Source organism: Hypomesus nipponensis, chromosome 22 (assembly GCF_054491055.1).
Source record: "Hypomesus nipponensis isolate SF chromosome 22, ASM5449105v1, whole genome shotgun sequence".
Lineage (NCBI taxonomy): Eukaryota > Metazoa > Chordata > Actinopteri > Osmeriformes > Osmeridae > Hypomesus > Hypomesus nipponensis.
The window spans coordinates 13,926,396-13,952,500 of record NC_140382.1 but is presented as its reverse complement, the minus strand read 5'-3'; the positions used below and the strand labels follow the sequence as shown (position 1 = coordinate 13,952,500).

The 26,105-nt window shown below is 44.7% G+C and overlaps 1 protein-coding gene and 1 long non-coding RNA gene across 2 annotated transcripts; one reads left to right on the top strand and one right to left on the bottom strand.

The window, feature by feature from the left end:
- The first annotated feature begins 8,410 nt into the window (after positions 1–8,410).
- On the top strand, positions 8,411–25,232 carry LOC146236751 (uncharacterized). Its single transcript, XM_084687490.1, has 10 exons — positions 8,411–8,504; positions 8,875–9,048; positions 9,146–9,289; positions 9,541–9,612; positions 9,754–9,833; positions 10,079–10,178; positions 10,426–10,509; positions 13,854–14,210; positions 15,252–15,349; positions 24,532–25,232. Exons 1-9 carry the CDS (start codon positions 8,447–8,449, stop codon positions 15,302–15,304), a joined length of 1,122 nt encoding a protein of 373 aa, XP_084543616.1. The 5' UTR covers positions 8,411–8,446; the 3' UTR covers positions 15,305–15,349; positions 24,532–25,232.
- LOC146236752 (uncharacterized) lies at positions 20,815–21,809 on the bottom strand. Its single transcript, XR_014740921.1, has 3 exons — positions 21,775–21,809; positions 21,534–21,628; positions 20,815–20,883 (listed from the first exon to the last, which is right to left on the bottom strand). It is a non-coding gene; the product is annotated as an uncharacterized LOC146236752 (long non-coding RNA).
- Positions 25,233–26,105: the final 873 nt, after the last annotated feature.

Sequence of the window (26,105 nt, the reverse complement as noted above, 5' to 3'; positions counted from 1 at the left end):
GAAAAAAGTGGCTTGACATTCACAGGTCAGGATCATGATGTCCCTCCAAAGCAGCTCCCTCTCTCTCTCTCTCTCTCTCTCTCTCTCTCGCTCTCGCTGTTGCTCTTGCTCTTGCTCTTGCTCTTGCTCTTGCTCTTGCTCTTGCTCTTGCTCTTGCTCTCTCTCTCTCTCTCTCTCTCTCTCTCTCTCTCTCTCTCTCTCTCTCTCTCTCTCTCTCTGTCTCTCTCTCCCTCTCCCTCTCCCTCTCCCTCTCCCTCTCCCTCTCCCTCTCTCTCTCTCTCTCTCTCTCTCTTTTGCTCTCCCTCTCTTACAAACACACTCTCTCACCTCCATCATACTTCCTCTCTTTCTCTCTCCATCCTTTTCCATCCCTAAATATTTTTCCCCTCTTTTATTTTTCTCTCCACCTCTCTCCCTCTCTCTCTTTTACTCACACTCTCTTACCTCTCCTTCTTTTCCCTCGTCAGGCGCAGTGTAAACCTCTGCGAGTGTAGTTCGTACTTCGTACTCCGCACGTGGCAAGGCCTTTAAATCAGCCGTTAAATCACATGATGAGGCATGAAGCAGATATATCTCCCTTCTATGTACTGTACTTGGGCTCTGTTTTGAGTCCTAATGCAACTTTTAAGATAAATGACTTGCTGAGGATAAATGCGAATCAAATTTTGAATTCCCTTTAAAAAATCATGTTCATTTGTCATTTAGGTAATACAGTTATGCCCAATACCTAAAAGGCGAAAGTCTGCAGATAATGATTCAGTTTGCCTGCTCTAGGTACTCTAGCATCCTAAACCATGTGCAGCCATTGGTCTGGCCACAGGAAACCAATATGGAATGCCATCTGTACACCTGTGAAACCTTCCATCAAAATGGAAGACTGACAGTTTTGGCATGAGATACTATAATTAGGGAACTATTAGAAAAGGCTCTTGCTACCTTCTAAAGTTGTTTAAGGCTTCAGGCCAAGTTATCAGTTTACAACATTAGCATTGTGATGCTCGAATTACCTGGGAGAATTGGGGTGTTGAGACCAGGGCTCAAATATTTTGTTTAAAAAGTTTTGGAAAAAAAGTTTTGGATTTTTTTTTTTGAAATAAATGTTTTGAAAAAACTTTTTTTTTAAACGTAATCCCAACCAAGCCATACCTGCTGCCACATGTTTGTAGTAATATCTGTCTTGCGCTGCGTCAAACTTGACATGACTCTATTGAAAGTGGTTGACTGGCTAATGTAACTGCCAATAAGAGAAAGACATCCTATCATGTCGCTATTGGATTTAAGGCCGGAATGTTTTGATATAGATGTGTATCTACATATTAAAGTACAATGTGACAACGTTTTTTATTTGTATTAGCTCTACAACCATGTTGGGTCTATCATCCCGCAGTCGTCCCAAAGTCTGTCCCAAACATCATTTTCATCGTCTCCGGAACATTGTTAATTTCGAGAGCTGGTTGAGACTAGGACAAAAACCATTAAACCATTCCCTCAAATGTCACACAGCCAAACTGCGATGCACTGCGAGCCTGCCTGCATGCCTCCACAAAAAAAGTGAGAATGGGACCGCAGCTGATGGTATCTTTGGTTCAGAGTCAGCAAACCCTAAAAACCCATTGGAGTGGATCAGTGGCAAGACAAAGCAGCGGTCGGGGAGAGAAAGTGCCGGAGAGCCTCACGCCGTGACCCTGGGGGCCAGCGGCACTAGATAATCTGCACTGAGAACAACTGATGAGCCTGTCAGTAATGACGAGGGCTCACGCCCGGAGAAGAAGCCCCCCCCTCCTCCGCCCCCCCCTCCTCTCCCCCCCAGAATAGACAGAAGGAGGGAGGAGATGAAAGAGAGAGGGGGTAAAAAAGAAACCCGCGGAGAGCTTGCCCCTATGTTTTGTGTCAACTTAAGGAGCGAGGGAAGAAGAGAAGGGGTGGAAGGAAAAAAAAAACAAGAAAAAAGATAAGCGCAAAAGAGAGAGGGGTGGTAGTGCAGATGGACCACACCGACTGGGGGGGGGGGCAGCGCTAATGCGACCGTTTCTCTGGGGGGGGTCAGATATTTACTCCTAATTAGCCGGAGGAATGTGATGCATGAGAGCGGAACAGATACGTTACCATTTCGGCCCCGGAATTTCCTTCCTCTGTGGCATGTGCTGCTTTAACCTGATTAGGTATGGCACTTATCAGGGGAGATGAAAGCACTTCGGGGAGGGGTGACGCAGCTCTGGACACCCCTGCCCTGCCCCCTTCTCTTTCCCTCCCTCCATTCCTCCATACCTCCACTTGGTCATTAGTGTAAAGGCTGTGTGTCACTTTACTGGGTAGACTGGATATCCTTGGGTTTTACGGTAACATGACGTTAGTTGTTGGATTGGGTCAGCTTTGAGCAAGACTGTCGGGAAACAACAAGCAAATGATTCCAAACATGGATATTTTGAATGAACATGACGTTTATGGAAGGAACTTAATAGGAGATAAACAAGTTTTACAAGGTTGAAAGAGGGGCGTGGAGTCAGGGCGGGAGAAGTTGCCACAATATGTGTGTTTATGTGTGTGCAGTATTTGTGTGTGTTTATTCAACAGCTCGCCCAATGGCAGGGACAAAGAAGGGCAGGGGACACAATGCCGTACCCTCATAAACATGCTCCCACAGATTGCTGGCAGTATTATAACACAGCACACATGATGGATGAGATCACTTTGGGTGGTATGTTGGGCCTGTGGAAATAAGCAGGCTGGGTCCTCTGGCTGTAATATGCCAGACTGCTGAGGCCTCCGGCTAATTGGGACAGGGCCCACCACTAGCGATGGACCGGGATATTCTTTGATTAGCATGGGGGGGGGGGATTACATATGGCTCACTTGCAGACTTTTGTTTTAAGTCACTCAGGTAGTGTTTCTTGGTGGAACAGTATAACCCAAATGTGCACACCTGTGTACCCTGGTTGCACGCATGCTTTGCTAACACAGGTTCACACATACTCACACAACACACTCACGCACGCGCTTGCATATTGGCACAGAAGATTAGAGCAACATAAGCACCAAAAAAAAAAAACATGAAAAAGGCAAATGCTCGTTAGTGTATGTGAGAGCACAGATTCCTGTTTCTATCGCATTAACGTAAACGCTACATATCACGGCTGAGCATCAGAACAGTATATTCATGTCAAAACGTTACACAAACAAAATCTATCACACTCTGTCAGGCTTTTGGCATACCACCTGAGATGTGGAACACATTTGATTACACCGTTCTCTTATCAGAGTCCACACACTGCCTTGAGAGCAAAAAATAATTAAATAAATAGCACAATTAAAATACCAGAAGAGATCATGAATATTCCTGTCTGACCAAATGGCATCGCAAGCTGTCCCTTGTATGGCCACACATATTTCAGAATCGGAAATGATGTCAGTTTCCAGTATTATTGCCATATGCAGAGAGCTATCAGAGAGTTTTGGAGTCCAAGACCTACCTCTGCTGTAGCCCGCGGCACATCTGCGCACCTTCTGCTGTGTGCTCGACCTGTGTGTGTTTCTGTTTATATTTTTGGGTGTGTATATTTGTGTGCGTTTGCATGCGTGTGCGCACATGCATGAGCACGTACACGCACGCCTGCACACGCATGTGCATGTGCTCTCACTCGCTTAAGCACTCAATCACAGGTGCTCTCACTCCCCCCCCCCCCCCACACACACACACACTCGTGATAGCAAGAACAGAGCGCTCTCTTCTCTTTCATAGCTGACCTCAAGACGACCACATCAGGACATGTTCTCCAACCCAACCACGCCCCCTCCACCCCCACTCCCACCCCCACCCCGTCCCAGCCCACCCTCATTCAGACAAACAGTTCGTGCCTTCCGACCACCAGGCCCCAAACAGCCCCCCTCTAAGCTGTTCCCAGTGTCGACCTCTCTAATGACCTGGATGGGTAAGTGTGTTACAGTAAATGACAGAAAAGCCCCACCACCCTCCACGCACCCACCCTCTCCCTTCCAATCTTCCCTTCCTCCCTCCTTCCTTCCCTCCTTACCCTCCCTCTCTCTGTCTTTTTCTTTTTTTCTTTCTCCGTGCCCCCACACAGCGTTGGTTCCCAGACGTTCCCCTCCGGCTGAGGGTCTGTATTTACTTTGGGATTACAGGAACAGGCCACATGGTGATCTGGTACTGTAGAGGACACACAACAGCCCCCCCCCCCCTTCATCAGGTCACCTTCGGGGTGACCTGACGAGGAGGCACATGTCAAACTATGATTCCCATGAAAACCTGGCAGTACACGGTGGTGTGTGGTACATGAAGAAGAAATGGTATATGGTACATACCATAATAGCTTTTTCTTGGCTTGAACTTTGATGACAGGCGGTTTTTAGCCTGGCACCTCCCTTCCTTCTGTAAAGGTATTTATGTGGGTGCTTGTGATGTTTCACTCCCTGTCTGAACCAAGCAAAGGCGCCAATATTAGAAGCAGGTTTCTCTTATCAAGCATCAGCTGCCTTGTTTGATATATTCGTTCCTCCGGTGTGTGGGTGATGCAGTATGCTGATATATGGAATCCATATTACTTTCCTGGGTGGTCAAATCTAGACAAAAGCAAGTCCAAAAGAAGAGACTTGGTAATGAATGCGGGAATATGTTCACCTACTCATTTCAGTCATAGTGAATTTGATCTTCTTAGTAAAAAGTTTTTGGTCTCGTTTAGCAAATGCAGTGAGAAGGTAAAAGAGAGAAAGAGAGGAAAGAAGAAAGTAAGGGAGGATGGATGGATGAAGGGTAAGGTGGTGGGGGGAGTTCAAACCTCCCGAGCACAGGCTGAGCTGGCTCTCAGCACCTCGTACCCTGTAACATTTCAGTATTTGTGTGTGTGATTGAATGTGCACAGTGTGTTTACCTGATTGTTTGTTGGCGTGTCTGTGTTAGAGGATCGGAGCTAGCTGTACACGTCTTATCCAGCTCCATTTGTGGTGTGAGAGGTGGGCAGGAGATCGGGCCGTGGTGGAGCCAGTGGGGCGGTCTTCATTGTTACAGGCCGGAAGGGACCTCTTGAGGGCAGGTATTGATGGTAAAGGTATGGCTCTGTGGAAGTTAATGTGGGGAGGGTGTGTTGGGGGTGGGGGGGTTTGCAAGTGCCCCAGCAGTGTTAGGAGCTTACCTTGGGAGGGGGGAGGGCGGGGGGGTAGTTGGGGGAGGGGGAGTTGGGGGGAGAGGGGGTTGGAAAGGAAAAGAAATTACAGATGATACAGAACCAAAAAGAGAGGAAATTGATGAAAGCAAACCGGTGAGCAGGAAGTGGGAAGGGGTGTTTGTTTCCTCCTCAATGAAATGGAAACGTCTTGGTGGTCTTACCCTCCGTGAGAGGGCCGAGGTGCTGGGGCTCTGTCAACATCACACCGCAATCTAGGACTCTGCATGCGTGTGTTCACGTGTGGGTGTGTGTCTGTGTTTTTCAGGAGTGTGTGTGTGTGTAGCAGTAGCGTATTTCTTGGAAGGTGGTTGGCCGAGGAGCCGTTGATTGATTGGTGGACTGCAAAATCTCCTGGGAAATAGAGTATCACAATGTGTTGCGTGCTACTGGATGCTGTAGATATTACTGGTTATATGTTGAAAGGTTGTTGGCAGTGTTGAGGATACAAACATTTTCATTTTAAGTGTTAATATGTTTTGTAAGAATATGTTGGGTTTTTGGCAATGAGATTAGATGAGGCCTAAACCACATTTTGTATAAGTATTTTTCTACACAGTACATTTAATTACATTCCGCTAGTATTTGTTTTTCAGCCAATCACAGATGTTTAAGCTGAGTGTATGTGCAATTGATTTAAGCAATGTATTTGGTGTGGTCTCCAAATAACCTTTTTTGTTTTCAAAGAATGTATACCCAAAATATTCATTTAAACCTTCCTGTTAAGCCGTTGCAGTGCTACACACGATTCTAATATGTGTGAATTTATACACATGTGGAAAAAATATGTAAAAGTCTGCATGCCAACACTCATCATCCTTCACCAAAACATTTAAAACTATGTCCCATTCTTCACCCTTCAGGCTTGTAAAACTATTCATACTGTACGCCTCCGTGTCTGCCAATGAGAACCAGTGAGCGAGAGAGTGCACAAGAGAGAGAGAGAGAGAAAAAGAAAACAGGTTGTCAGTGTGGCTGAACAACAAAACAACGTTTTCCCCCTCGGGCTCAGCCTCCACAGATGTTTCATTCAGGTTCTTGATGGCAGGGCCGGCCTGAGAGGTGCTCCAGCCCTCCCAACACAATCCAGCCCCCATTGTGGGCCTGAAGCAGGGGAGCTCAGCTCCTTGTTTACGGCTAGTCCTACCCCCCACCCCCTCCCACCCCTTCTTCTCCTTCTCTCCTCCCGTCCTCCCTCCCTCCTTGTCCACCCCCTCCCCACCCCCTCCCCTACCCCTCCCCACACGTTAGAAGGGGGAACAATTGGGAAGGGCTGTGCCCAGAGTGAGAGCTGGGCGGGCGGTGTGTGTGTGTGTGTGTGTGCGGGTCAACAGAATGGGGCTGTGAATCCTGTGTGCCTCTGAATCCTCCGGGTGGGTGGTCTGTCTCTCTCTCTCAGTTCTCTCTCTCTCAGCTCTCTCTCTCTCAGCTCCCTCGCCTCCCCTCCTCTCTCCCCAACACCTCCAAGAAGGAACGATTAGCTCATCCACTCGGCCAAGGCCGGCCCTAGTGCCTGGACTCTGATGTGACGATAAGTGGCCCCGGGACCAGGCCAGGGGACATACTCAGGCCTGGATTAGCTAGATGGCTAACAGACTCCTGTGTCATGTCATTGTTCTAAACCAAGCCAGTCAAGACAAGGACAATCTAGACCAGGCTAAACTAGACTTGCCACAAGCAGTCCAGGCCAGACCAGACCAGTCCAGGAGAATCCAGATACCAGGCTAGGCTGCAACTGGCCAGATCAGACTAGGCCAGGCTGCATGTGATGTGCTACGTGTGGCCCTCTCAGAGCCACTCTGGAGTGGTGTGGCAGTTAACACTGATCCCCCTGCTGATCACCTTCGGCACAGAGAAGTCAACTGTTAGAAATGAACCAAGCCTCTGCCACGAGGCTCCAAGCCTCTGCCACAAAGCTCCAAGCCTCTGCCACAAGGCTCCAAGGCTCTGCCACACGGCTCCAAGCCTCTGCCACAAAGCTCCAAGCCTCTGCCACAAGGCTCCAAGGCTCTGCCACAAGGCTCCAAGGCTCTGCCACAAGGCTCCAAGGCTCTGCCACAAGGCTCCAAGGCTCTGCCACAAGGCTCCAAGCCTCTGCCACAAGGCTCCAAGGCTCTGCCACAAGGCTCAAAGGCTCTGCCACAAGGCTCCAAGGCTCTGCCACGAGGCTCCAAGCCTCTGCCACAAGGCTCCAAGCCTCTGCCACACACACGCCTAATCAACACACACACACGCCACTTCCTTCCTTTCCACAGACTTGCCATCATACACCCACTGTTCACCAGAACCCGGCACTTTGTCTATCCACACACTCAAAACCCTCATTAGGAACAAATTACAAACCCTAAAAGAACACAGCATGAGAATCCATTGAAACCTTATACTGTTTCACACCCACATTCAACCATCTACTTATTGACTGCTCACGTTCATTAGGCCCTTAGCTACCTAGACGCACCGTAACAGTTTCCACTACCTTATGTTAATGATTTGCACTAGAGATCTGAGATCCGAGAGCTCAGTCTTTAAACCTCACTGACAATCAAAGAAAACATTTTTTTTATAAAAGCTTGACTGGTGGTAAATGGGTAATTGTTTTACTGCATAGGATACAAAGCAAACATATTTTTGATGTACTTCGTATCTCTCATTTACCACTTCAGTGTAGGCCACAATGCAACCAACTGAATTTAAAATTGGGAAGGAAGGCGCTTTCCCTTGTTAATGGGGACATCTAGTGGGAAATAAATGTCATTGACCATGGCTCCACCTGCTTGCACCTGCTATCACGAACATGGCAGTGTACTTCTGCTGCACTGTCTACCAGCTGTAAGGCCTTATAATCCAATGAAGCCCTTCTTTCAAAAAGCTGTCATTTAAACTTTGTTTGGTTTGGTTTTCATGTCCTGTCAGTCCTATATTTGGCAGCCACGTTGCACTTGACATGTTCTCCCTCAAGACATGAAGAGAGACGGGCCAAAGCCCAGAGGAGGAAGCACATCAAGATGAAACAAGAGGCCATGACCTTATGATACCATTGACCTTCTCATCCAGTATGATGGAAGACATGGGCGTTGGATGTTCATTTAAAGGATGACAAAACTAAAAAGAAAGTCTGCGACCAAGTTCCTCTTTCCTTGTTTCACCATGTCATTGCCAGAGGGGTGGGTCCCCTTTTGAGCTAATTTGCAAGGTATCGCAATACACACTGGAAGGAACGCAGTGTCCTTACAGGCAGCAGCGTCTGCAACCATCGTATCTGGTACTACATGAGAGCACCTGCTAACTGGAAAAAAATGCACCTGGTTTTGTACCTCCTTATCTTGGGTAAGCTACTGCTCAAAGGCTATCAGGTCTGTGCCAATGGAAGTGGATGCAGTTTGATGTTTGAAATAGATATGGGTTCTGTGAGTTTGGTGGGTGATGGTTTTGGTGGGTTCAAGTGCTGCTTTGTTTATTTAGTCGTTAATTAGATAGTATTACTCCAAATTTTCTTATCGTACCATGCGTTTTATATGGTGAAAATGTGCTTGGTTCATTCAAAGATATGTCAAAGACGACACTTTTCCTTCAAAATATTTCCTTTTTTACACTCCTTTGTGTCATGAGTATCAGTCAGGCTGTCAGTTCATGTACATATTTATGATATATGATCATTTGTTTGTGGGTATTTAACTGTGCTGTGCTTGATGTCTAGGTTCTGGCCTGTCTTCTGTCCTGGCACAGGCCTCTAAGGACCCTCCACCTGTAGATCAGTCTTCAACACCATCTGACACCATGGATATCCAGAAGGTTTACAATCAAACTGTTGCCTCCACAGTCTCACCTGACCCAAGATCAAGCAGCACGCACCTAAACTCTACACTCTCTGGTAAGAACAGCTGACCTGGGATCTTTATAGGCCAGTCTAATGTGTGTCTAATGTGAATGTGATGCTGTAACATTCCCTTCATTCAAACCTGACACAGATTATAATACAGCGCACGCTAATGATAGCAACGCTACTGACAGCTCTATGGTCACAACTCCTATTTACACGCCTACCATGACCACAGTTGTCCCAGTAACATCAAATACACCATCCCCAAATACACCTGCCCCAACTATAAGAGGTGAGTTGAGCAATCCCCCCTCAGTAACCATTTATCCTATTTGTCATGCCCCTTGCTAGTTTACAATGGTGGTTGGCTGTGCAGAGTGTGGTTGGGGTCTGTATTTGGGGATGGCAGGGGATGAATGAGGAACCACCTTGGGGCCAGGATGTGACTGCACCATGCAAGGGATTTCCGATTTAGATGTGTAAGTTTGGTCCGCATCTATTTTTTAACTCTACTGATTAAAATGATGTATGTGTTTTTGGAAGAACGTCTAACAAAACCAGGCCATATGACGACCACCAGACCCAGTCTAGGTCCAAACACAGGCAACAACACAGGTAGGAGATTGTGTATCTTCCTATACTGTCAAAGTGTGAACACCAAACGTTCTTCTCTTTAAACTTGGGGAAAAGCCTGTGAGGTTTGTTCCTTTGTTTTACCACTTCTCATTCATGACATGTCACTCTTAACTTCTCCAGTCCCTGTCGTCATCGTCCTGCTCATCGTTGCAATTCTAGTAATTGGTGCTGCATGTTTCCTCTCACGGAAGAGGTCAAGGGTGAGCACGTCCACTAGCCAACTCCTTTAAATTACACATTCGAACACAACTTGGCCACAAAGTGTACCATAAGTATTGATATTCGTTTGGGTCTCACCAAAAGATCCCCCACACTGGGAGAAAAACTAAAAGTTCTGATTTGAAAAGTTTGAAGTCATTAAGAAAACCAGCTTGACTGTACAACATGGAGTGTAGCATTCACATGAATGTGAGCGCGGATGTGACCTGGCTGCATGTGTTTGTAGCGGTACTCAGTAGACCTGCGCTCGGGCAGGCAGGAGGACGCTGAGGTCCCACTCAGCATCGTGGAGCCCGAGGGTGCTGACGACTCTTCGTCCAGGAACGGTGAGGTCATCCTTTGAGAGTTGACACACTATAGTCACACATGGTCACAGTGCAAGAAAAACGAGAACAAATATGGTCACAGCGAGAAAATGAGGAAAAATATGGTCACAGTGCTTAGCACTTATTCGTAAACAGAGAACACGTCTTCAAAATGTCACATTTGACCTCTTCTTTTTTACATCTACTGGTACAAACTGCTGTTCACAACAGAAACAACGTTCACACCTCCTCCCTCCTCTACCCCCAGGCATGCAAAGCTTTGCTGGCGATACCGCCGGAGCCCAAGACCCCACCCCGATGACTGACGCTAAGAAAGGGGAGGAAGAGAAAGGTGAGAGAGGTTCATCTTCATCCCTGGGATGTCTAACAGTCAGGACGGTACAGCAGTATGGTACAGTGACAAAAAAGCGGCCAAGATTAGTCTCTGTTCAGAATTAGGTGTAGAGGGATTCTGTGTCTTTTGGTTTGCTCTTTCGCAAAGTGTTACATTCTAGCCTGAAAAGAAAAGGACGCTACTGCAACTATGTTCGTAATCCATTGCCATGTTCACTGGCCACGCAGGGAAGCTCTAACTAAATATATTTTCCCTTACAATACCTAATGACGATATGATTTTCCATTGTAGTAGCTTTTGCTGTTTTTTGTGGAAATTGAATTTCAACCAGAACCAGTTAAAATGTGTTAATGCTTAGCACTGTTTGACGCTCTATTTTCTTCACGTCCCCAAAACCACAAACATGTGACATGTTAGTTCTCTTTTGACGAGAGACAGAATAGGCATAACGCAATACAGTCAGCGACACACAGTATCAAATATTCATTGAATTCAGGGATCAGGGACATCATTTCATGCAAGACAAACAGACCAAATTGTAGAACCAGAACATGTCTGGGTGAAGGCGTATGGGTAAGAAGAAAAGGGAAAAGAAACAACAAAATGGATGAATAAATCACTAAATGGTGCCAGGCTGGCTGTTACGTACACTGTCTCTAGTGTGTAGGCACCTTAACTAGTACTGCGTGCCGCGTTATGACCCACCACATAGGGTGTGATTGTGTGACAGATTAATTTCACCACATAATGAGTCATTCTCTATTTAAAGATAGAGAGCTGCTTCATGTTTATTCATGTTTCTAATCAGACAGGATGTGGACAATGTACAATGTACACCCTTGCATCTCACATGATGCAAGCAGATCCGAGAAATACTTATAAAAGGGATGCAATTCTAGTTCTCGACACATGGTGGAACAGGAATTCAAGAGAATGCACATTGGAGTCAAGAGTCATTGACATGTTGGTTACAACCGCAGCTTTTTTAGCAATGGATTGCATTGATGTCCTTATTTTATCAACAGGACGAGTGATGGTTTTGTGAAGAAATTAGGTACAGCATTATGCAGCCTGTAGATTTACATTTAGTCATTTACATTTAGTCATTTAGCAGACGCTCTTATCCAGAGCGACTTACAGTAAGTACAGGGCCATTCCCCCGAGGCAAGTAGGGTGAAGTGCCTTGCCCATGGACACAACGTCATTTGGCACGGCCGGGACCTTCAGATTACTAGCCCGATTCCCTAACCGCTCAGCCACCTGACTCCCTAATGTACATACAACACCTCCAACTATCCTGGTAAAGATGATTTGCTGGCTTTTAAATGTTTATCTTATACTATATGTGTTACATTCAAACAATCGACAAAAGCACAGGACTTTATCCTGATTCATAATCCAAAAATAATATAATAATAAATGTGCTGTGGGTCTTTCTAAACTACAACTGTCCTGGAATCCATTCCATTGTAACTGTTTCCAATTGTAGAAAACACAGTCATTATGTAAAGGGGAATTACTTCTTTTTTTCCTTTGTCTTTGACTGTACTTTTTAACTGTTTTAATCAGGAAGTGATGGATTAAATTCAGATGTTTCTCAATGGTCGTCCAAGAAGAGAGTTACTATGTCAGTCATGTCTCAACATGTCTGTCTGCCCTGGGCAACACTCACACTGTGGAGATGGTCAGTTTGGATGACTGGTTGTAAACATACCCATCCCCCCCCCCCCCCCAATGCATTTTTCCTCCATTCTTTCTCCTTCAGATGTGGAGGGAGAGATATTTGGTGTGACCCTTTTATGTGCAAATGATGTGATGAGTGTGTGCATTGGCCTTGTTTGTCCAGTGAGTCTATTAGTACAGACCCAAACAAGGGTTAATGTGGTGGGGCTTATTTACATACGTGTGCTGCACTACAAGTCAAGTGATGTATTATCAAATGCACAGTATCATTCGTAATAGTGAATAAAGTCATTCTGAACAATGAAGTTTATGTGACATGACAAGCAATACCTATGTACAGGTATGAAAGGAAAATAAATATTCATTTAAATCACTAGCAGTGGGAAAAAAAGTATTTCGCACTTACCGCAAAAATAGCAGTAGCTAACGGCATTTAAAAAGAGGAAATATGGACAAGAAAAGTAAAACATGCATCGACACATCGACACTAGAAGCAAAAATAGCACTAAGAAATGAGGAAGTCTTTGCAAAGAATCTGAATCAGGGTTTTAATAGCCATGAAAGTTTACGCAGACAAGGAATTTACTTGGGCAGAAAGGTGCATACATTAAACATATAGGAATCTTAAAAATTAAAATATGTGGACTAACTATACTAAAGGTCCATACATTAAACATATAGGAATCTTAAAAACTTAAATATATAGACTAACTATACTAAAGGTACATAGTCAAGCAATACTAACGGAATTTAGAATTAAAATATACAATAAGATATAGCCATAATTTACAATATAAAAATACAAAAAATACAAAAGATACAAATGTTAATGAAGTGCAAATTGCAATGTGCAAAGGCTGTCTCATACTGCTTCCTGTAAGATCAGCGAGGCAGAAAAAGGAAATTGCTAACTTACTTACTCCATTTGTTAATTTCTTCATATTCTGCTATGTTTCTATTCTGCTTGTGAAAGTACCTCAAACACACAGCTGGGGCGGTGTGTGTGGGGGGGGGGGCGTGGGTTGCTATGGAACCACCCTACCACCTGTAGTACAGAAGTAGAAAATCCCCTCACTTCCTTCCATCCTGTCTCCTCTCCTGCCTCTCTGTCCTCACCCCATCCCTCAAGCCCCTCCGGTCATAATGAGGGGGTGACCTTGCTTTCCCACAGCCTCCAACAGCTGTGTGGCTGTGACTCTCTCTGGGCTAGTCCTTCATTCCACCCCATCATTGTACCATAACCAACCAGGATCTCCGTCTGGTTTGGCACAGGAGAAATTCCCTCTTCACACAGACAGACACACACTGTTGCAGTAGGCAGAACCACTTGAGTGCAGGTGCTTAGATTGAGGATGCTGTTATTACATGGCAGCTAATGACAAAGCATGGTAGGTTCCAACAGTACATCTGACTTGCCTCATTGGTGGAAATCACTGTTGAAAAGGTGAAAACTATGTTGTTGACTAGACTTTTACATAGATTCACAATTATAGGGGTGAGTAAGCTTTGTTGTTCACAGGAAGATAAAACATTGTTGAAAAATGATAGGTTGTTTTTGTAATTCAAATTATGCTGTGCATTTAGTTTCAGTGCATACAAAAAGTGAGTTGCAAAGTTTATTCTGAGCAATAAACTGATATAATCTCATTCTTTGACAGCGAATGCAGACAAACCAGCCAATGACTCCATTCCTGACCCAGTCCCAGCCTCAAGCCCCGCTTCAAGCCCAGCCCCAGCCTCAAGCCCCGCTTCAAGCCCAGCCCCAGCCTCAAGCCCCGCTTCAAGCCCAGCCCCAGCCTCAAGCCCAGCCCCAGCCCCAGCCTCAAGCCCAGCCCCAGCCCCAGCTTCAAGCCCAGCGCCAGGTACCCCTGAGGGGGACAAACCAGGAGAGCAGGCCCCTGTGGAGGAGACCCAAGTGAAGAAGACTGACAATGAGATCAAATCCAGCCAGACCTCTGAGTCACTAAAAGAGTCCCCCAATGTAAACAACAACAACTCCATGAACGGACCCGCTGGTTAGTATTGGTCAACACCATAGTCAACATCTATATAAATAGTCAATCCTCATTTGTTTCCATGGTAACAGGTGAAGCAATCAAGCTGTATGGTTTTATTTATCAAAATGTTTTACGGATAGTATCTGGATAAAGAGAATGAGAGTAAGTTGCTTTGTGTGTATGTGTGTAAATACACACACACACACACACGTTCACACACATGCACACACATCATGTAGCTCAGGGTTAAAAGTTGACACAGTGGTAGCAAGTAACACTGCTGTATGTTTAGCATGCCTCACCCTGGGGGTTGACATTATAGCACAGGATGGTGTGAGTGCGACAGCTCCCAGACTTTGTCCATATTCTCTGACTAACACTTGGTCAGCTCGTGTTTCAACGGTTTCCCCCCCGTAATTAAGCAATAGAGTCTGTACCAACATGTTAACTGTCACCCGTTGTTTTTCCAAGAGAAAGAATGAGTGCTCTGCCCTTTTGGAATGCAGCATTACATCGTTCAAGTTACTTACTGTAGCGCCGCCACCAACAATGGTAAAAAGTCAGTCCGGAGCATGCATGGCTGAAACACTCATGGCTGATGGCGTTGGCCATGACAGGGCCATCGTTAGCAGTGTGTGTGTGTGTGTGTGTTGGGGTCATCTCCTCTCACTGAGAACATGTCATGGAGGTCATTACAAGAGAGAGAAGGAAAGCTCCAGATGGTCTTTTCCCTCTCTCAACGCTCTTTCAATGCTTGGTATGTGGATGCCGCCATCAGTACGGAGGACTACAGTATGGCTGTGTCAGCTTGGCGCCTGTTACTGTCCTTCTACTTTACTTATGGGGTACACTGAATACCTCCGTGCACTTGGGTCAGCCACTTTCTATTACATCTCATTATAGTGCTCACTAGAGCACACGCTTATTATGGAACACCCCTATACTTATTATAGAACGCCTCCATGTCCATCTTTTCCATCACTTTAATCAGTTTTGATGAATTATTCGAGTTCCATCTCCTTGTTTCCCCATCATGAATCCCATGTCTTTACTGAACAGGAGGGAGGCTGCGCCGTAGCTTCTCCCAGATCCCCCAGGACAACCCAGCGTGAGGTCGACCCCTCCTCCCCTCTCTTCTGCAGACACGAAGGACCAAGGTGAGCCTTCTACAGAGCTGGACCTCCAGACAACCCTCCCTTTTTAGCCCCTCCCCCCCATACACCCCCACTACCACCTCTAACCCACCGCCCCTCAGCTCCAGCTGCTGGACCACTTACCCAGCTCAGGTGTTGGTAAACGGAGAGCCCAGTCCCCAACCTCCGCTGGTTTCCGCGGCCGCAATAGACTTCTGGTCGCCGTCTTGTTACAGGACGCTCATCCAGAATTGACGTTGATTATAAATAGGATGTGAACACCAAATTGACTCATACTGCAAGTTATTAACATGTGGTTATCTAGATTGCCCCCCCCACCCCCGCTCCTGTCTTCATAAATCACCTAAATCATGTTTCAAGACATGGATGTATTAATACTCTCTCTGCATGAGATGTTTGGTTCTTGTGTGGTTGTTGAGGTTTGGTCTCATTGCCGGTCATAACATATTGATTTTTAATGGAATTTGTATTCATTCCTATGCAAGTTGCACAAGGCTTCATTATATTCAAGATCCACTGTATTCAAGTTAGTTATTCCATATCTTTGTATCTTTGATTAGTAGGTAATAATTACCATAATATCAAGACTCAATCATCATTCACCATTTGCCCAGGTTTTTCCAATAATCCCATCTCATAATTTGCGTGACACGACTGTACATTTCCCCAGTGCTCTGTCCTTCTGACTACTCTTCTCTTCTCATTCCTTAATGTCATTTCTTGTTAACATCCCGAGAGATTCCCTCCCGCTGCACCTCTTCGCCGCTCTCAGTCAAATCATCGTCCCCTTCGGGATGTTCTCGTCTCTTGCACCTGTGCTGTTGTTAACGCTCAGAAGCTTGCCGCACCGAGGGCCCTCAAGGCCCGAGGAATTCCCGCCGCTCTAAGCAGCCGATGATAGGCCCTGATCTCAGGCCGTGTTTGCAGTCACGGTTTCCGTCCCTTTTCACAAAAAGCCCTGACCCTTAGAAATCCCTGGAATCCTCGGTTGTCCGCAGCGATTATATAACGTATCTGTCTTTTACACCTCACCTCCTCTGTACCTAGTATTTGGTAGGTCAAAGAAGGCCTTCCCTTCGATGCCCCTCAAAATTATTATGTTTTCGGAATTTCCTAATTGTTTATTTATTATTTTTTATTTTCGGGGGGGGATGGTGATTGTTGTAGAACAATAAAACAATGAGCTGTGGACAGGCATCTCTTTAAAAGACTCAGTCACAGTTTTTGGTCCTGTTCCGTGACCAGTGACAGATGTTGCCCACTCAGCATACCTTGACAAACCTGCCCTGACAGGGTTTAAAGCCCATTGTGTGGCGCTACGGTCAGGGATTGAGTGTCGTGGTCCGTCAGGGCATGGAAAGACTAACCACTGTAGGCTGAGACAGCCCCTGCCATTCCTTGGATATCACTCTCTCTGGCCTTTAATGTCACTTCCCCTCACTTTATAAATGACAGCAAGGCTGACAGAAACCAGTTAAGGATCTGGAGACACACAAAAGTTTGGTCTCATGACATGGACACGGCCTTGGTGTTGCGCAACATTTTGTCGTCATCCCCCACTTTCCCCTCCCCCACACCCACTTACCTCCCCAACATGGACCACCAGCACCACCATGCCTCTGAACAGACCCCTCTCAATGAGGGGGGGGGGGGGATTTGTGTGGCAGCCTGTGGCGCCATCCTGTGAGAAGAAAGGTCAGGTTTCCCCAACCCCCTCCTCTTCTCCTTCTCCACAGGCCACGTTGGGTGAAGGGATTAGGAATGTGACGCACGGGGGTGGTCAGTGGGTGGGGGTCAGAGGAGTCGGAGCGGAGCAAAGGAAGCTGTTTAGGAGAAGCACAGGTTTACTCTCAAGAATATGTACCAGACAAACACCTTTGTAGACCATCGAGTTACGCACAGGCAGACACACAGGACAGACCACCTGCAGTGCACACCAAGGCCATTCATGCACCATTTCAGGACAAGTTACAACTTCAGAGAAAGTCCTGTTATTTAAACATTCTTTTTTCGAACGACTGTATGCTGTAATTACAATCATTGTCTTGTGACCACCATTATTAGTCAGACTAGACACAGATGACGTTAGACCAGAGTGCTCCCCTTAGAGGGGGCTGTGTACGGTATCACCTAACGATGGACGTTGAAGATGTCTGTCATACACACATTACGCTTGGTTAAGTTACATCTATTCAACTCTAATAAAGGAACTATAGTACAAGTAGAACGACAGAATGAAAAATGTTGACTGAAGTTATTTACAGTAACATAAATAATGTCTTAATGTAAGCATAAAAACTGACATTTGAAAAGTAATTACTACTTAATTTGTCAGTGTGAATTATGATCGACTTTAAACATAACTCTGTATAAATAAACTAACAGTAATTGGCCTTGCGAATGTCCATAAACTTTTGCAAAGTCAAGACGGTCCAGGTTTCTTGAACTCCAGCAGGTTATTGATATGGTTTTGAGTTTCGTGCTTGAAGAGTTATGGATCCCCTTTGCAAAAGTTACATTATTTATAAGAGGGAGAGAGCCACTGATATGCCCACGGTGGACTGTATTGACCTTGGAAACGATGAGAAAGATCTTAACGACAGAGGCGGTCACTGAAATCGAGTTCGGCCTGAGGAGAAACTGACTGGAAAGCTTGTCCGCGTAACTCACGGTTTGCTGCTTCTGCACGTCTTAAAAAGTCGTAACGTAAAAACCATTATGAAAAACGTCCTACCTTTTGAAAAGGTTGAGTCAGCTGTACAGAGAAGCAAGAGATACCAGAACAGGAGAACCACTTATCGATCACACCTGGTTTAGGCAGAGGATGAGCACGATGGAAAAGGAACTTGAAAGGGCCGCAGCCATATAATGGACGTGGGGCTGACAGCTCATAAAGCAGTATAATTAGACCTGGAGCTTAGGGGGTATGATTTTCCAATCTGCGGGAAGAGAGGCTTTCATGTCTGAGGCCAACACTGCAGGGAAAGCCTTCCACGGACATCGGAGGGGTGCAAGGGAGCCTCGTAAATCTCTCCGGAATAATGACAGACGCTTTGGTGCTTACCTGTGTGACTATGGGATACCCCACCCTCAGAGAGAGGGGAAGAACAGGTGAGGGAGGAAAGAGGGAGAGAGAGAATGTAGCAAGGAGACAAGCCTAGTAATTAGCATGAGCAATTTCATTAGATGGCGTGCTTATACAATGAGAAAGGACTAGTAGGTTCAGAGACAGGACACCATTGTAAGGGTCAAAAGTCAGGGTTTGTCGGAAAGCCTGTGTGTATTTATGTCGGGCTGGCAGAGGAGGAGGTGTGGAGACAGAGGAAGGTTCATCTCAGTAATAACAGTGACTGGAAGCTTCCTGGATGCGAGGTTTGATGTGGCTGAGATCAGCCTCTGTTATTTTACCTGGACATCTTTACTCACATTCACATGTACACACATGCCCACACATGTGATGAGTGTGTGTATGTGTATGTGTGTATGTGAGAGAGTTTGTAAAGCAGATGATATGACACAGGCCCAACTCTGCCACATCAAACACCACATTCAGGAAGCTACATACACACTTACACACACCATAAACTTTATAACAGGGAGGGACTGATGGCAAAGCAAGCTGGGACGCCCCTCTCACTCCCCCAGGGCAGAAGCATCTGTTGGAGGCTGATCCCAGACCAGACCCTACTGTACATTTAGGTATAATTCTACTCTAGCTCTTCTACAAGAATTTTGATAGGATCGTGGACATGGGAAAATGTGTTTAAAGTTGTCATGCAGTGCCAACATTGTTGTTGACGTTGTTTTTGACCGGAATATTCAGTAATTGGCAACGGCAGCATTGAAACAGAATAGAATGTGGATCCTGGCCCAACAACAGGGCATCTTTAGCCTCCACCCCCCTGTAGAGACCAGAGAGTTGGGATCATTATGCTATTGTCCATGAATCTATTTTTATCATGGGCCATGTAACACAAAACCAGGAATACTTACTGTCCAGACGGTTTTCAATGGAGAATTAAGTCGTGTTAGCACTGAGAATCATTTTAGATCATGTTACATGTAGTTTATCATGGTTACAATTGCATAGCTGGCATCACTTATTATGGCTCCATAGAAACAAGAATAAGCCATGTTTTGATAACATTAACATACGTTATCCTGCAATGTGAGACATTTGAAATGTAATAAGGTTTCAGTGTTGATAGTATTTAACCTGTCTGCGTTCCACACTATAGCCTGATGCCATACAATTAAATCTTCTGACTGGCTTTAATGTGTCACAGTGGTAAGCACCCTTGTAACTAAATTCGTGTTATGCGTTCTTTTGTTCTTAAAACGAAGCTCTACTTTGCAGACGAGGCAATGTTGATACTGTGGATCCTGTAGAATCCTGATATCATGATAAACTGACTTCTGACTGACTGAGGAGACATGTACTCTGATAATGATAGCAATTGTAAAAGGAACACAACAGCGCTATACAAAATGTGTTTGTTGTAAACAGAGTAAAACATTTAAGCAACCTATAATTTCCCAGTTAGAACACACTCTCCTTCAAAACAGGGCCGCCCCCGTGTCTTTGTCCCGAACAGTGTGACATGACAGAGGCTTCCTTTGATGTTGAGATTAACAGCATAAAGTCCTCAGACACACCCTTTACGCATACACACACACACACACACTCTCACACACACACACACACACACACACACAAACACCAGACCAGAGAAACACCCGAGTACGTTTGAGGTGCCAAGCAACATCAGTCAGTTGCTGGCTTTTGATTTCCCTGTAAATCCTCACACCTTCTTTGTTTGTCACTGTTTTTACTGTCAACCTATATAGGTTCCTAACATGATATGTGGGAGTGGGAGTAAGTGGGAGTTTTTGATACTATACTATATATATATATGCAACATGGGGTGCATATTTACCTTAAGCAGGGCCTTCCTACAACACCCGCTATCCAGCTGTCCACTCCTAGCTTTTTATAAGCGACCTGGCTGTCCTTAACAGTCAGACGTATTTGGAAAGTCTAAATATGTCTGAATGCGTGGGCAAATTTTAAAGTCGGCCTCCTAAGGTGGTTCATTTACACATTACAAATATACACAAGAGCTACAAATATACTTAGGAGCTGACCTTCCTGTAAGCGTTGGTGCTGTTGTGACCTGGTCACAACCTTTTTGCTTTGGTTCGACATGTCTTTCCCAGCGTTCAGTAAAACTTTCATGTATTTTAGATGCCATAGCCACACACCCACAACCGTTAGTGGTGCCCGGCAACATAGCAATACTTTTTATCACTTGTGTGTCAGAGGTCATGGTAACTATGGTGTCATATTCCGCTTGTGAAAATTCTAATAAAGGAACCATAAAGCCACTCACCAGTAACAGGCATTTGCAATAAAAGACACTGAGTATATTTATTTGACGTGTAACACGGGCCTTAAACTCACCTTGAATGGTCGTTTAAAGATAACGGTACTGAATGTGGTTCGTTGACTTCTCAGGAATACCGTCATAGCGAACATCCTGTCATTTACATGCAAGAGAACAAGCAGAGATGACACCTAGATTGGTTAAACTTGTCTTGTTTTGAAACTTAGCCCCCATTATGTGGTCATGGTTTGCCTTTGTGAAGGATACCGAGACCTTGACAAATGGGGTCAACTCAATCGAAGGGTTAGGATTGGTTAGGGTCATACAAGGAAGTAATAACCAGACAGGAACCTAAACATCCTTCTGCTCTAGCCCTCGTTTGGGAAATAGGCTTTTTGTGGCCTTGTCTCGTGTTATATATGAAATGAGGATGTTAAGTAGAAATCGCGGAAATCCATTTTAAAACACTCTCAAACAAATTGAAACTTTTTTATTACTCCTGAAACTGCCACAAACCATCATTGAAACATTGGTAGCACTCAGAATGTACATCAGAGGTCTGATGCTTCTCAATATGAGACCCAGTTCAAGTGCCAAACTTGTGACTCTTGCCCACATCACAAAGCAACTGAGTTTGTCTCCTTCCTGCTTGGGTTCTATGACCTTTAGAGTTCACCCTCCTTGGTGGACACTGAGTTATAAGGTCATGGGTCAGACCAAGCCAAACGAGAGGATACACACTGCCTGCAAGGGGGAGAGGGATGGGAACCCTTGTGTCAATCTCAGGTCCCTTGCCATCTTACCTTGTCTGATCAAGCAGACTCCAGTGTCTTCTAGATCAGCTCCTTTAAAGGCAATGTCTATCATTCTGGTGAGAGGAATCCTTCCTTGCAGAGATCTTAGGGACACAAGCAGAAGAGCTTTAAGAAATGTTGTTTTTACATAAAGCAAAACCCTTAAGTGTTCACAGTTTTCTGGTAACCCATGCACACTCCACCCCAAACACCCCCTTTGACAAACATTTTAAGTGTGGAAACCCCTAACCTGTCAAGTCTATGTTTTAGTTGGTTTACAAAAAGGTTCCAGCAAAGCTGTCACAGTTTCTCTTTGCCTCTCTTGTCCTTTTGCCCGTGCTGTGGCAGCTGCTTGCCGTATACCAAAACAGACAGTTATAGCGCTAGCCGTAGGCGCTACACACTACGCACATCCTTCAACAGAGGAAAAGAGAATGACAGGAGAGTGAGGGGATGAAGAATCGGGCTGTGGTTTGATATGCAGTATGGAAATGGTGTTAGCACCTCGCTAACTTGTCAACAGATACCAGGTTCCATTGCCCTCTAAACATAGAACAACATAGGTTCAACATAGGCTTTGTCGATGGCTCCGGTCTTTGTCATGGTCAGCCGGTGACATTGTCTGCAATGGCACCATGCTGGGTTGTCTGTCCTATCCTAAGCATTACTGATGTACTTCACAGCTTTGTGTGCAAGTTGTTTTGAGGACATGTAACAGCAATGTTGTATTTTAGGTCGATTACAAATGTTAGACACGTACAAGGCTTTGATGGATAGACAATCTCCAAAAATCATTTGTCACATGACACCTTCTTAAGGTTGTCAGCAGTACTAAATGCAGGGCTATACTTTGTCTATGGATGAAAAAATCCCTCAGGGTGGGATTATCCAGATAAACACAGGAGATGGAGTCCGCTGAACACTGGATTATGGAAGTACCCAATCCTCTCAGTCCCTAGATCCCTGAAATGGCATCTCAACACAGTGTGTGTGAGGTGACAGGAATGTTACTTGTTCACAAATCATCCCTTTTTGTCAAGGAGCATCAGGTAAGCCAAATAGATTTAGCCGTCAGTGGAACAAAAGGATTCTGCCTTCCTACTGGAAAGAGATCATACTCCAAACCAGCAGCCATTATCAAACTTATGCCATGTGACCTTGTGGTCACTGGTCACCATCGTGAAGTCTATAGTACAATGTAATTGTTGTGTGCTGCTTGTGCTTTTGCATTCAACAATATGTGGAACCCCACCTGGAATAGACCTGTCATCCCTTTGAGAATTGTGTTTTTATGTCTCGTCATTCAATGTGGTTGTTTAAACATTCCTGGTCTGGGTCTTTTGGCCTGGTAGGGCTACTGTGATCTGGAGGGTTCTCAGTGAGAGGCTGACACTCACCTGCTCACACTACCTTAGCCAGGGATCAGGCTGTCATTCCGTGCATCAGCTGCAAACTGACATGTCACACTGGCACGTGTTAATACGTGTCTTTCACTCGGCAGACAGAGTTTAGCTGAACTACTGTCTAGGTGGAGGAAGTTTTCCTCCGAGAGACAGCTTTAGGAATGTAGCACCTTAATTATACTTATATGGAAGGGTTTTATTTAGTTGGAGAGGAGCAATGGGTAGATACATTTATAATATTGTCTACCCAGCATCAGGACTTCATTTTCAAGCTCATTCATTCTATAGATATTATTCATTTGATACCATATATATCCTTATATTGGAGCCTTCTGGTTTGGGTTTGTCCTGAAATGAGCTTTCACCCCAATACCTTGATAATTTACCGCTGGGCTGCAAGGTCAGTATTGCTTTGACTTAAAGATGTTTGTGTTACCTTGTTCTAAATGCCACTTCACCTTGTAGTTGTCAATCTATCAGATCAGATACATTTTTCAGTTCTGTTTGTTTCAACCCACAGTTTTTGCACACGCCCATACAATCTTAATGTGCCCCAAGACATGTACGAGACTTCACAGAATATAGCACTAAGGCCCTAAAATTCACTCTTTACATGTCTGTGTTTTTACATAAGAATAGATAGATGGGTGGGTGGATATATTGTTTGTAGATAGATAGTTTGATCCTACCAATGCAGGAAAAGCGAGTCAACTTTATCATGACAGGATTTTTTTGAAGTATAGAGACAACAAGTATCCCTCAGACAGCCGGCCACACAGTTCAGCCTCAACATATTCTCCAGAGAGAGTCTAAATCCCCCTTGGAATGCCCAGTCTTTCAGCAACTAGGTTTCTCCTTCACTGTGGTAACCGGCCCCCACTGATGGCTATCAGCTCTTAAGGCCACAAGCATAGCTCAGCCACTCTTTTGGCCGCGTGTGAGGCCTCACCTGCAACACGAGCCCTGCCTTGATAATCACATTAGCAGGACTCTGTTACCATTCCACTGTTCCAAACCAGTCCGTTTTATTGGATAGTTGGAGATTAACCGAGGTCAACTTTGAGGGTGTAACAGGTAGATATTATGACTGGGAGAACAAGAGACTCTTTTAGAAGCATACTCCTGGAGTGAAAATGTGACGCTCAAACCCATTTAGTGCCTCAGCAGTTCTCAGATATGGAGAGTCCATTTGAAAATCCACGTAGAAAAGGTAGCATTAGTGATGATTGTAGCTAAAGACATCGCAACAACAAGACATGTGCCTTAAAGTGTATGCCACGCAAACAAACGTAATTGCTTGTGTTCAAATCGAATATATCGTGTGACCTATATCCTTAGTTGAACCCAAAGTGGAAGTCAGGGACACTGAGGGGGCATATGTCGTTTTACAGGACCTTGATGTCTTTTCATAAATCAGTGGTTGATTTAGTCAGGTAGACGTTCCCTCAAACAGATGTTTGAGGACAGAGATCGAAGGCCATGGCAAAGGTGTCACACGCACAGACAAAGCAGAAGGTGCGGTGGAGGGCGAGGAAACAGGAGACCGTAGGTCAGCTGACACAGGGACCAAAAGTTCCTGACATTTTGCTCTTTTCTCTTTTCAGAAGATGCGAAGAAAAACTCAAGAAGAAAAATCATCTGGAACATCGCAATTGTTCATCAGACTTGTATGTGTGTGTATTGATAAGGTTGCTTTTTGTGAGCTATTGCCATGACTCACTCATCTTTATACCAGCACTCTTGATCTTTTTACACTGTACATATTCGCAAGTTACGAGAAGACATTATTTTGGGATAAATTCTTCTTCTTTTTCTCTAAATGCTAAAATGTAAATGCCAGGTTGTGCTTAAATGCTTAAAGCAATTTAAATGTTTTTAATTAATAATAATAATAATAAATCATTCATTTAATTTATAACGCACTCTACATTCAGCTGAATCTCAGAGTGCCGCAGTACATAGTTAGAACATAGTTAAAAACAAACAATAATAAAATGAATTTAAAAAGTAAGAAACACCTTTCTAAATAGAAAGGTTTTTAGGCCAGTCTTAAAAGAGTGCAGTGTCTGTGTTGCCCTTATGTGGTCAGGGAGGCTGTTTCACAGGCGCGGCGTTGCCGAGCAAAAGGCCCGGTCGCCCCTTGTGCAGAGCTTGGTGTTGGGGAACCGGAGGAGCGAGCTGTTTGTGGATCTGAGGGTGTATTAGTTAACTGTAAGGGTGTATTAATTTGCTGTGTGCATATTTCCATTAACCAATCCCACTTTTGTATTCATTCATTTTTATAAAAATGTCTCTGCTTAAGGCTGGTTATGTTTTTTTGTGTTATTTGTGTGCTGATAAATGGACAACCTTCCTGTCTTTTAATTTCCATGTCCTAAACCAGTCAAATTAGCACCCATTCTGTAGCATCTGTTAAAAGTAATCAATAAACCAATATTTTTATGTCTACCTCAATTTACATAGTCTAACACTGGGTATTGTACTCTGTCATCTAATTAACTAACTCAGGCTCCAGGTGCATTAGCTTTAACGTAAAAGCATTAAAAGACAGGAATCCCCTGACAGCATGCCAACCACATTCCTGGGCCATGCTGATGAGAACCTGTAGTGCCTTCTCTCTTCAGCTTTTGGCTGGCCTGTTGTCCAGTAGCCAAGATATTATCACTGCTAATTATAATCCAAATGACATCTTGGAAGGGGGATGGATAATGCCTTGTATCCTACACCCCATTATCTTTCAGTTAACCAGATGGGTGATCTTCTTCAGGTTATGCATGGCAAGGACAGATAAGTCACCTGTGATGGTTTGGTTGGAGTGTCAGACATTTTCAGCCATGTATCACGGAGGTCATATATTATGACGACAGTTATCAGGTTCAGGTGTGAAAAAAAGGTTTTGAAGAAAAGGTTTCAAAACTTTTTTCTATGTTTTGAAACCTTTGGAAAATATTTTTGAAATATGTGAACTCTTGTTTCCAGGTCCAGATCTTAAAGAAAGCATTTCAACAACCTTAACACTAGTGAATAATTAATATACCATTTAAATTCCCAATACTATATGACATGCAGTATCTAAAGTGGGGCCCAGTGTTTGGGCATGGTCCAGATGCTATATCCAGCCTGTTTCTAGGGCTCCTGTTCTCCTTGGGCACAAGTGATAAGACCGGCCTAGATCCCC